This window comes from Sciurus vulgaris, assembly GCF_902686455.1.
Source record: "Sciurus vulgaris genome assembly, chromosome: 10".
NCBI lineage: Eukaryota > Metazoa > Chordata > Mammalia > Rodentia > Sciuridae > Sciurus > Sciurus vulgaris.
The window spans coordinates 100,861,339-100,874,799 of NC_136470.1; the positions used below are offsets into that span (position 1 = coordinate 100,861,339).

At 37.0% G+C, this 13,461-nt stretch overlaps 1 protein-coding gene across 5 annotated transcripts in view; it reads right to left on the bottom strand.

Moving 5' to 3' along the window:
* The window catches only part of FNDC3B (fibronectin type III domain containing 3B), a 366,748-nt gene that overhangs the window by 150,310 nt on the left and 202,977 nt on the right, over positions 1-13,461 (bottom strand). For all 5 annotated transcript variants that reach the window (XM_079155120.1, XM_079155124.1, XM_079155121.1 and 2 more), the window contains exon 4: positions 8,177-8,253. In XM_079155120.1, the coding sequence (XP_079011246.1) occupies positions 8,177-8,253 (77 nt within the window). The remainder of the gene's footprint in view (positions 1-8,176; positions 8,254-13,461) is intronic.

Below are 13,461 nucleotides of genomic sequence, written 5' to 3' on the forward strand. Positions count from 1 at the left end.
CACATTTCAATCAATAATAAACAGGCAAATAATAATAACAATAATTTAAAAGCAAGCCCCAACTATTTCAAAATAAATGGAAATGCTGTTTTAAAGGAACAGAATACCTGTCAGATGACAAATAGTATGCAGAGATCTGATGGTTTAATTTGTGCCCAACTGAGCTGTCTCCGAGATGTGAACAAACCTATCAACACTGGGAACCTGTGGTGCCTCTCCATTAATCAGATACAAGAGATGGCCAATCACATCTTTTCAGTTAGCTTCTCAGGCACACTCATATCCTTGGCAACTAGGCAGATTACTCCAGGGAAACCAAAACACGGAACAGAGCCTTCCATGGTTAACCCAACAGGCAACTAGCACAGTCCTCAACACATTATCTACAAATCTTTAGGGAACATGTTATCTTTCAAGATTTTCACAGCTATCAGGCAGCTCTGATATCTCCCCAGGAAAGAAACAAAGCTGTACCATTCAAGAACTGAGGAAAAGACAAGGCTGAGAGATTTGATGAAGGCTGCCTAATTAGCATAGGGTAAAACCCAAATCTAGAACACTTTGAAGCTCATGTTTTTTCCATTCATACACTATCCCACTCTGACAAAGAGACTGGGTACAGGCATCAGGAAATCAACGAAAAGGCTGTGCCTTTCCCAGGGACAGGCAGCACCACAGATCTCAGTTTCAAATGTTCCACTGTTACTCACCAACTGGGGCCCTTACACTAGATTAGATAAGTCTTAAATGGGTCCACGGAATCCTATCTCTCAAGGGTAAGATGGGCAGAATGGGCAAACAACATGAATAGAAGAGAATCACCTAATTTAAGATTAGAAAAGAACCTCGAATGTCCTCAAATGCTTTCCTTTTCTCTCCTCTCTCTAAGATAAAAATAACTCCAGGCAGCCCCCTAAATTTTTCTAAATGCCTATGATGGGTTGGGCACCTTTCAAGGAACTGGAGATCCACTAATGACCAGGACACACAAATTCTTGTCCTTGCATAAAACAGATTATGACTGAGTAAACCAACATGTGACAGATGCAAATAACTTAATATACCCCAAATCGCACAGGGAGTTGGTACAGAGTCCTACTGGGGCCCATGTTTCCTCCTGCTAATCCTGTGTTCCAACATGTCACAATGCCAGGATCTTAGAAACAAAGGAGAGAAATACAAGAGAAGATGCTGAGCAGGGAGAGAGGAGAAGGCTCAAAAAGGGGAAACTTGCACAATACTTTGAGGAGAGGGGATATTCTTAGGCCATTTCTTTAATTTAGCATTGCCAATCCTGTCTGTAATCACTCCTCAAACAAAATAAATGAAAAATAGAACTGTTGTGAATCCACTGATAATGGAAACACAATAATATCTAAATATTAATGTTTTTTTCCACAGACCCCTCCTCTGCCCCAGAAAATACTGCACATACACATTGTAAACTGTGGAACATTTTCCTAACTTCCTATAGGAAAACAATTCCTCCAAAGGACTGAAAGTCTTGAAAAAGAACCTAATTTTTTAGTGCTGGCAGTCAAAGGGGTCTGAGTCTCAGTTTGCCAGGGCACAGGGCAATGACCACACTCCTTTCTGCTCATCATTTTCACAATGTTTCCTCACAGCCTGCAATGCCAAAGGGAAGCAGCTAAGGCTGATGCTTCAGCTTAGCTGACCTGGCTAAGCAAAATGGGGAAAGCACTTGATGGCTTCCACCTCGCAGGCTCCGTATTTTTCCACAGAAGCTTCTGCTTCTAGCCAACTCTTCAAATAGTCCCTACTGAAGAATAACCAACCAATCACATTTGAAATCCATTTTTCAATATACATATCTTGTCTCTCCCTGGCTGAGAGAAACAGAATTTTGACAGGTAAATGATGGAATGAGGTAAAGAGTGTACCTCTACTGAAGCAGTAGAAATACTTGTTTTGACTACTCTCCAAAGTTCTGGGGTTACATCAGTTAAACTGGAAAAAGAAGAGCAGCTTCCCAAATGACAGATCGTTAACTCAGCTATTTCACCTTTTCTTTTCATATGCTTTTTTAATCTTTGAAGCTTTTCCTATAAAATTTGATAAAATATATCATAAATTACTCTGAAATCGTGGAAAATAAAATTCAGTGCATCTGCTTAAGACATTTTTACACATAAATTATTCACAGAGTTAATGATGAAGGGGGAAAAAGACACGAAACCATGAAATGTACAATGAAAGGAAAAATTTGCTTCATGCCACGTGATACAATTTTTAGGAAGGCAAGCCCTGCCAAACTTACACTGATTTGTGTGTAACATAGCCATTTTTATTATAATACCACTTACTAAACACCCACACCACACTTCTCTTCATTTTTACTTATTGCACATCAAGTAGCTATTCACATATGCAGAAAAAGAACTGTAAAAGTCACACAGGAGGGGGCAAAAGTGGAACCTGAAGCAAGACCTTTCCAAGTCCAGCCCATGTTCTTCCCAGCTACCCTACTAGTCCTCTTCACTTGTAGTTTCAACCCTAATCACACTCCAAATGCTTTTACTTAGTGGAGGTGATAACTGTGATACAGGTGACTATATCGAGGTTTACCTAAACTACTCCCTCATAGATGAAAAAATTCACCCTTTAATTTTCTCTCGAGTTGAAAAGGTCAGGTTTTTCCTTGAATCTTTACCCAACCTCCTAATCCAACAAAAATAAAGCAAGAAACACACACACACACACACACACACACACACATTCCACATAGAAAGACCTAGTATATCAGAGATCACTGAATTGAAAGGTCAAGATTTCTCTTCTCCTTCCCTAATTTTGTGGTGCTTTAAAGATCTATGGTCAGTTCTTCTGTCATAAGAAACAGACTGCTGTTGACCTCCACAGCTCTATTAACTCTAGGAGGTTGTCTTAGAGTAAGCTTATCTGCTCTTATTGATATGTACATTTTGTCAAATTTAATAGACAAAATAATTAGTATTAGAGATAAGTGGCACACCACATACCCACACTCACACTGCCAGAAAGTGTCCATCAACACAGGCCCTGCTGCGACTTTGAGATCACGTCAGAGCAGGAAAGAAATTAGTATAATCAGAAATGCCTGGTTTGCAATCCTGGCTTTAGTCAGGGCCCTCAGCTTCCTCACATGTAAAGTTAGGCTGGTGAAGACCAGAGACATAACTACCCATTTAGCACAGTGCACAGTATACACAGTAAGTACACCACCATCACCACAAACAACAGCACAAAAGTATGGGCCAGCTGACCCATTGTTTGCCAATTCATAAATGGACAAGATACTGCCTCCTCTTTATTGAGATATAATTTGTATACCATCAAACCCACACTTTTAGTAGAGGTTAGTACATTACAGAATTCAATGACCCTCACCACTATCTACTTTCAGAACATTTTCATCACCCCAAAACAAACAATATACCCATTAGCAATTGGTCACTCCCCACTATTCCCTCTCTCAGTTCTGGCAACCATTAGTTCTCTATGGATTTGCCCACCATGAACATTTCATATCAATGAAATAATATAATATGCAGCTTTTGTGACTTTTTCCACTTAATATGTTGTTTTTCAAAGTTTTTCCATTTTTTTAGTACAAATCTGTAATATTCTTATAGCTGGATAATCATTGTATGAATATATCACATTACATTTATCCATTCATAACTTGATATCAACTAGATTGTCTGCACTCTGAGGTTATTATGAATAATGCTGCCTATGAATGCTCATGTGCAAGTTTTGCATGGTCATGTTTTCCAGTCCTCTTGGTTACACAACTAGAAGTGCAACTGCTGGGTTACATGGTAATTCTGTATTTAACCATTTGAGAAAATGCCAGAATGTTTTCCAAAGTGTGTGTACAATTTTCCTTTACCACACGCAGCGAGTGTATGAGTATTCCAGTTTTCCCACCTCTCAACAACAGGTGTGAGATGTTTTGTTTTGTTTTGGTTTGTTTTTTTACTATACCCATCTTAGTAAGTGTGAAGTGCAATGCATGGTAGTTCTGATTTGCACTTCTTTGATGGCTAATATATTGAGCATCTTTTTTTCCTTTTTCTCCCCTACCCCCACCCCAACTACTGAGGATTGAACCCAGGGTCACTACCACTGAGGTACATCCCTAGTCCCTTTTAATTTATATCTATTTATATCTATCTATCTATCTATCTATCTATCTATCTATCTAGACAGTGTCTGGTTAAATAACCCAGGCTGGCCTTGACCTTGAGTCTTGAGATGCTCTCACGGCAGGCACCTGAGTGGTGGGATTACAGGCATAAGCTGCAGCCACTGAGCATCTTTACAAGTACTAATTGGCTACTTGTGTATTTTCTTTGGAGAAATAGCTATACAAGTCCTTGGCCCATTTTGGATTGTCTTTTTATTCTACAGTTAGAAAAGCTCTTTATTTATTCTAAATGTCTCTTCTTTCATATATGATTTGCACATACTTTCTCTCATTCTATCAGTTTGATTTTCACTTTTTTATAGTGCCCTTTGAAGCACAAGATTTTAAAATTTGGATACATGTCAAATTTATCTATTTTTTCTTTGCTGCTCATGCTTTTGCTGTCACATGTAAGAAATCATTGCCTAATCTAAGGTTATGGAATCTTACTCAAGTCTTAGAGTTTTAGTTCTTATAATGTTTTGAGTTAATTTTTGCATATAATGTAAAGATTCAGCTACCTGCTTTTTGCACATGTGAATATTCATTTGTCCCAGTACTGTTTGTTGAAGATTAGTTTTTCCTCAACTGAATTATCTTGGCACTCCTCTCTCTCTTAAATACACACAAAGAGCATTTCAACACTTGCAGGCACAGATCAGTCTGATCTTGTTGTTTTCTAACTTTTAGGAGCTACATTGCTCTACATGAACCTGCAAATCTTTGAAACATTTACATGAACCTCTCCTACACAGTCATGCATTGCTTAAGGACAGGGATATGTTCTGAGAAATGCATCATTAGACAATTTCACCACTGTGTATAACAGTGTAGTTATACCAACCGAGTCATCTATGATGTCACTAGTGGATACAGTCTTTTGGGACAGCCATTGCTTATGCAGACGGTCACTGACCAAAATGCTGTTATGTGGCACAAGAATGTATTTACTTTAACTTCAACAATCACATTTATAAACATTCATCAAGTACCTACTATGTGCCAGTCAGTATTCTAGATGGTGAACTACAATCCACATGAGGCAATAAGAGTTCTTGGGAATGATTATGAAAAACACTGTTTTCCATGACAGAGATGGAGACAGAGTGCTTCAAATGTGGCAAAAGAACAGGACTATCATTTCTGTGCTGGAGGCTCTAAAAGCGTCATACTAAAGAGGGGCATTTGCCCAGAAAGAGTGATTCAACTGACCATGAAAATCTCTAGTATTCCAGATAGAACAAAACAGTGGGCACAAAAGCATGTCATTAAGAAAAGGCAAAGTGCATCCAAGGAACGAGAGCTCAAGGTGCGGCAATGTAGGTGGGGAAGTTAAGGTGCACAGACCTCAACTTCTGACCTCAAAGTGAAAGCCCTGTGTGTTTTCTGAAGGGGACTATAAGAACAAAATGTAGAACTGCCTAGCAAAGGGGTAGACTGTTCTAAGCACTTCTCACATATATCCAGGCTGGAGGGGGAGTATTTTTGTTTGTTTGGTTTTTTTTTTTAATTCTGTGACTCTTTCTTTCCACAACTGCATGACAATAATATATTCTGCTCCTTAGATCTTCTGGTGATGACAAGTCTCCTATGACATCTGATATTTGGTTCCACTCTCCTTGTTTTTTTTTTCAAGTGTGTACACTAACTACCAGCCTTAAAGATCTTGTACACACATCCTGTTGGCTTCTCAATTCATTTTTCTTCATATTAACAATCTGTTTTTCTCAGACTTGTTGCTATGACATAGCATTAAAAATAATACCTGTCACTGAAAGTCAATAAACTCTCGGCCCATCTTCTGGTCAAGAAGCCCAATTGAAACAGTTGTGCATGTGTCTACAGACTTCCTCTTCTTGTTGTTCATTGGAACAAAAATGTTCCAGTTTTACTACTTCTTCTAGCCTTTTCTTCTAGCATTTTCTGCTATAATCATCAGCTGGGAAGGTGTGTCACCATGCTTCCACCATCAGTTTTGAAACTGAGTTTATAGCTCTTCATTTTTTTTTTAATGATAAAAATATTTAATGAAGTGGGAACAAATAGGAACTACCTCAACATAATAAAATCCGTACATGGAGCTCTTCTCTTTCTATTTTGATTTTCAGTAGATTTTTAGAATCAGAACTACACCAAGGGGGCTGGGGTCATGGCTCAGTGACAGAGCACTTGCCTAACATGTGTGAGGCACTGGGTTCAATTCTCAGCATCACATTAAAAAATATATCTATCTACAACTGAAAATATATTTTTAAAAAAAGACATAAGCCAAGGTAAAAAATTCTCCATTTTGCCTAGAACTCTCAATAAATGTTTTGCTTTAATATAATCATGGCAACAGGACTAGCACGGAAAAGTACACTGTAGCTTCTCTCCATTCGCATGTTCAGTTTTTAACTGGTGTTCCTTAAATGGACCTTTCGCATAAAAGGAGGTATTTTTGCCATCACAACAGTGAGAACTGCACTGTGTTCAATGGAATGAAACCTTTCCTCAAAATTAATAAGTAGGGGACAGAATGGAATTCTACATTCCTTGTTCTTTTAATTGATTGGTGAGATGAATGCCACTCATCAGCTCATACTCCTGCTGGAAGAAGCTATTCTGTGCTCTTCCTCCCTCCACTGGTTCTTATTTACAAAGACTCATTTAAAACAAGTTACTTATTTGCAACAGGGAGAAAACTGGCCAACAACGTGGCTAAAAAGGGAAAAAAGTCAAACTGACTCACATAAAAGGATGGAAAAAATGAAACTGAAGTGGCCATAGTACACTTTACACAGTAAAGAATGTTACATTTTTATATCAGAGAAGGATAAATCTCCTTTAATTTCTGATTGTTTCACCAGTTTTCCAATATAGCTGCCAATTTTTTTCACCCTACCAAAAATCATAAAAAGCTGAGAATTACAGCTTTTGGAACCATTTTAAAACCAGAAGCAGGACTATGGATGTAGCTCAGTGATAGAGCACTTGCCTAGCATATGAGAAGCCCTATGTTCAATTCCCAATACCAAAGAAAGCAATTAAAAAGGAAGGAAGGGAAAATAAGGAAAAAAAAAAAAAAAAAAAAGCAGAGGTGGAGAGACAGAAAAAGAATACAAAAAATGGGGGGAGGGGTAAAAAATCTGGAAGGATGTAATCCAAAGAATATTAACCTAGTGATTATCAATGCTACGCAGTAAAATGATTAATTTTTAAAATATTCTTCTGGGGCTCTTTCCTAATTTTTTCCAATGCATATATGATGCTCTATACAGTCAGGAAACAAAGAATGAAGGAGTAAGAAAAAAGAAAAAGAGTTGATTAGTTAAGTATTTGGAAAGATAATTAGGTGGCAAAAAAAAACCAGGGAGATAAGAGATTGTTCTGGGCAGGATAAAAACTCAAGTATATACAGACACTCACTGCTTTTATAGCAACCTAAACCTTATCCAGTTATTGTAGTATAACTTTATACTTTAAAACTTTTTTTTCTCTTCCAACACATTTATGAGATTGCTATTACCATCATTTTTCTTAAAAGGAAACCAAAATTCAGAGAAATTTAAAGACAGTCAAGTTCTCACATTATGCCCAGTAATTCACCAAGCACAACATGTGTGTATTATAGAGAAATAGGACTCTCATAAAAGAGGGTTGACCCTATTTATGTTAACAATGTCACCTTTGGTATGTCTTAATCATGTCTGAATATTTTCACCAGCCAACTGTAGCTCAGATGGAAATAAATTCTAGAGCAGAAGACTCTACAAAGGAATCAACCAAATGCTCTGATATATTACCCAACTTGGCAGTGTAGCCTTTGTTTTCCTCTCGTACTTTAAGGCACTACAAGTGGGAAGTACTGTGTAATGTCACAAAAAAGATGGCACCCCCAGTATTAGATAATTGAATCAAGCAATGGAATAATTTCAGAAGACTCAACATATGTTTTTCTGGAACAGTGGTAGTATACAGAGTGGAGAAGTCCATCAAATACTGTACCTGTGAGATATAACCTGGAGGCACGTGGATGGGAGGAATGGATCCATTTGGTGACATCATGGGAACTTCAGCAGGCCCTAAAAGAGGCAAGAGCAAGGTATTAATAGTTGAAGAAACATATATCATTCAAAATAATACTCAATACTTTCAATTCACTATACGAACTGAAGACAATCATTTGTCTATTTTCTCAATAATTGGTATACCCTGCCTTACTGAAACTATGAAAGGAATTTTCTAGTTATTTAATTCAAGAAATGCAAGCAAAAAAATACCACCTCCCCCCAAAAAAACACTATAAGCACCTTTATAAATATTTCATTGCTCCATAAACCTCAAGTTCCTTAATCCAAGATTGCTCAGATAAGAGTAGTCTATAAGAACGGAGCAAAAAGTTTCTTTTTATTCCTTTAAAAGATGTATTCTTAATAAATATTAAAGTGAATTTTTAAATGGGTTTCCTGCTTCTGGTTTAAGAAGCTCCCAGAGATTTAGGATTTATAATTTTCAGTTAAATTTTTATTTTCAGTAAGTTACTATAATATTTCATTACTTCAACAGGGGGATAAAAAACCCTATAAAATACTCCAAAGCAGCTTTATTTGATCTCTCTCTTATAGAACAGGGAGAAAAAAAAAAATAGATCATGTTTTTAAATCAGGCACTATTAAGAATACTCATTCCAAATTCATCTGAATTATTTCAAAGTAAAGCATTAAATTAACAAGAGGTTAGTTTCAAAACATTTAATTTAATGAATAGTAATCAAATGTCTAAGGCAAAACAGTGAATGGCAAGATCAACAATATGACACAGTTTGAGTTCATGTTTAATTACAAGGAAACTGATTGTCATAACATCAAAATCAACTTGACATCCTTCCAAAGATGCTGTGATTAAACAGTTTCCCCCAAAGTGAAAGAACCTCAGAGTTTTCCATTGGTAACTGGCTCTCCTATTTAACCCCCACCCCATGTCAATCCAAAGCATGGATTTTTTTGTCTGGGATGCGACTTCCTGGCTCCAAGCACCTTGTGCTGTTTATTTGCTTTCTCCTAATGTGTGTTGTGCTGCTGGCAATGAAAATTGCTCAGCTGGAACAAAAACCAAGAGAAATACAACATTTTATTTAGTAAAAGAAGACAGTTCCTGCCACCCAGGGCTGCATTTACATGTAAGCATAATGCACCTTTCACATCAGCACAATCCAGTGTTTTGACTACTACACAAGAAAGGATGCAATGGGGGAGGAGGACAGGGACACTGGCATGCACAGGAACAGGTCAGCAAATACAGGGAAAAAACATAGAAGCTAGGCAGAAAAAAATGCACAACATTCAAATGAAATTTCAAAGGATGAGGCTTCACTTCAAGTTCATGAACAATTTACCATATCACTAAACAATCTGATCATCTCTATACCTGTACAAAACCACAGTTGTCTCTCACGTTAACACATTGGCAGTAATTTAAAGCAACAAAAAGAGACTGGCATAGAATGGATCACTGGGAACTGTGGGTTACAGCTCAGTGACAGAATATGAGTTTAGCATACAGAAGGCCCTAGGTTCATTCTCCCCACTCCCCCCACCAAAAAAAAAAAAAAAAAAAACAACTGAATGAATTATTGCCTGACCCAGTAAGTACAATTTAAACTAACACACTGAAGGCACTAGGTTCCAAATCCACATTTCTTATTTCATATTTAGCTTCAGCATCTTTGCCATAGCCATCAAGATATCTAGGTATTTACTTCATATTCTTATTTGAATTTATGCACTTAAAAAGAAATCATACATAACTATTCAGCATCAGCTTGAACACAAACTGAAACCCAAGGACTGATTCACTCTGGACAGAGCAGGTGTGAGGAGGATGCCTGGTTTTATGCCTAAGCTCAAGATTCACACTGTCTTTGTGACCTTGAACAATTAACTCACACAGCCTCTTGGCGCCTCACTTCTCAAAACTTATAAGTGAGAATAACAATTCCTACTTCATAGGGTCAACTTTTGTTTAGTTTGCTTGTTTTGCAGTACTGGGGGTGGAATCCAGGGGTGCTCTATCACTATATTATATCCCCAGCTCTTTGTATCTTTTGTTTTTTGAGACAGGGTCTCACTAAATTGCCCAGGCTGGCCATAAACTTGGGATTCTCCTGCCTCAGTCTCCCACATCTCTGGGGTTACAGGCATGTACCATGGGGCCCAGATAACTATAAAGTCAAGTTTAAAGATTAAACTCAATAACACATGCCAACTGCTTAAAGTAGTACATGGCACAATAATCATTCATCAAAATGTTACTGATCATTATTCTTTATGATGATTTTTTAATTTTATTGACAGTTTTTTGTTTTCCTTTTTGTTAAAATTACATTTTAGGTACTAAATTTTAAAAATATTCTATGACTGTAACACACAGAATCATAAATATACACACTGTATAATACTGACTTAAGAGACAATTCTTCCTCAGGTAAAATATCAAATATTTCAGAGTAAAGAGTGTGAACTTAAGTGCTATCACCTCAATAAAGTATTGCTTTTTTAATCACCAAAATATATACCATGCATACAGTCTCTTAACCCCAGGCATGACCCTTAAAAACTGTTAAGTCATTTGTGTAAAATGCTTTAAAGAATGTAAGACAAGTAAGTGATTTACAGCTAGAAAATGTTTTCTTCCTTGGCCTTGATTTCAAGAGTAGCCAAATGACTTTAACATGCTTGTTCCCCCTTCCTCCTGTCACTGTCAACAAAACCATTTCAAAGGATAGTATAAGATATATAGCAATCACTTCCAAAACACAACTGGGTCTTAGAACCCCATGGTTCCTCTCCTTCCTGGAAAAAAATTGCACACAGACACTCAGGAGTTTATTGAAACTAGCAAAATAAAGTACCATTCACAATAGTAGCATGAGTTCAGTTATTGTCTTCCTAAACTCCCAATGAGTTTACTATCTCTGTTCAATTGTTTGTGTTTGAGAATGTCTCCATACTATTGTAATCCTTCCTTAATTAAAACAAGACTATCCCTTCCTTAATCTTTCAATCCATACGCTCATATAAACAAAACTTAACGGCTACACTCTTTAGAACATGGTTTTTTAAATGTTCTTATTCAAACACTGGTTATATTAAAAGGAAAAAATAAAAGGCCATGCAATCTCTCAAGGAAACCAATTTGTTCCTTGAATATGTTGGGAAATTATTAAAGTATCAGACTTTTTTCAAATTAAAACAAAACAAAAAAAATCTCCTGTGGCATCTGAAATCCCTAAAAACACACTGGTTACATACAGGTAGGTGATACAGATATGTAAATACACACAGATAAGATAATTTGAAGACACATGCTAAATAATTAGGGTGACTTTTGCAACAACCAAGATGCCTAGCTGATACTACATGAACTCTTCCATGGACAGAAGAAAAATGTCACAAATATAATTTCTAGAACTGGAATAAATGTTACTCTAAGAGCAGAATAACTCCATAAAGAAAATGGCTTGGCCAATTCAATTTCAGTTTTAGGCTGTGACTTCAATATTCAAGAATTCCTTATTTTCCTTGAATAAAATGTGAGACACAAATGAAACCCCAGATTGGTTTTCAGAAAACATCTAACTACAATACACAAGTACATAATCAAACATCTTAAAAGTCTGCTAGACTTTGTTAATGTATGATTTTTCATTTACTTACAGCAAATCTTGAACCAAAAAGGTTGGAGAGTAGCTTAATTATTCAATCAACAGTAACTGATAACAATGATCCAATGACTTGATTCACATATCACAGACTAAAGCAAAGTTTGGTTACCTGGTTCTTTTAGGAACACACACTCTCACAGAGAGTTCTCCAGTTCCCACCAAAGCTGAAGGTCATTCTGCCTCACCCTGTTTACTCCCTGCAACTAGGAATCCCCCGCAACCCCCCACCCAGAGCTCACCCGTCCAAATGACTTACACCACTGCTGTCTTCAGAACACTTAGCCATTCTGGAAGCAGACCTAACTAAACTGACTAGAGGTGAATGTACAAATGAGAATAGAAGTCTGAAAGTGGTGGAAGTTAGGAATCTGGGGTACAAACCATCACTTGAACCAACCACCAATAAATTAATTATACTATAATTTTAGACATTTTTAAGTAGTTTTAAAGCTCAGTACCACCTCTCGTATTGGGGGCTGAACCTAGGAGGAATTGACCACTGAGTGGCAACCTGAGCCTTTTTATTTTGCGTCAGGTTCTCCCTAAGATGCTGAGGTTCTCCCTAAGTTACTGAGGCTGGCCTCAAACTTGTGATCATCCTGCCTCAGCCTCTCGAGTAGCTGGGATTACAGGCACCCATCATTGCAACCAGCAAGATGAATATTGACCATAGGTAAACTGGTAGTGTACAAATCAAATCTGTTATTGTGCTTGTCTATTATTGTTGCTTGTGTCTCCAAATGGCTATTTTTAACTCTAGCCCTTAGCAGCAACAGATCATTCTTCCCTTGTTAACTTAAATATCCTATTTAATAAGGATGTAAGAGGGCTGAGATCACAATACAGCAAGATCAAACTAACAATAAAATGGAGCAAAGGTGAAATATGATGACATAAAACTCAATATATTCTATACAAGTAACTCTTGAGTCATACTAAATAGCTAAAGAAGAGAAATTCTTACTGGAAGAGGTAGCCACAAGTATAAATTAGTAGCATGTAGGTAAAGCAGATAATTATGGTAAAAATAATTATCAGAACAAATGATCTAAATGAAAGCCCATGTACTATTTGCCATGAGTCTAAGACTACAAAATATGAAGTCTCCTGAAAAATCTTGGGAAAATTTAATAATGAATTTCAAATTATTTTTGTGATGATTCAAGATTCTTATACAAGTTAAGAGATTATGTTAAGCACTTGCCTGGCATAAATGAGGCCCTGGGTTTGTTCTCCAATATGGCAAAAACAGTGATGATGTCATCATCATCACCACCATCATCATCATTACCACCACCATCATCATCTTCCATACAGACAGGACTCACACTGGTTGCAGGGGTAGGGGGAAATCTACGGGTGCAGGGTTTCTTTCAGGGTGATGGAAGTGTTCTAGAACTAGACAGACATAGTTGTTGCATAACATGGTGAATGCACAAATGCATTAAATACCAAGTAATTATAAATTAAACTGTAAAATCAGTATGTACACTACACTTTAGTTTTAAAAATACAGTAAGCACATAACCATGAAAAGGTAAGACAGTAAAACTGGGGTTACTAATAA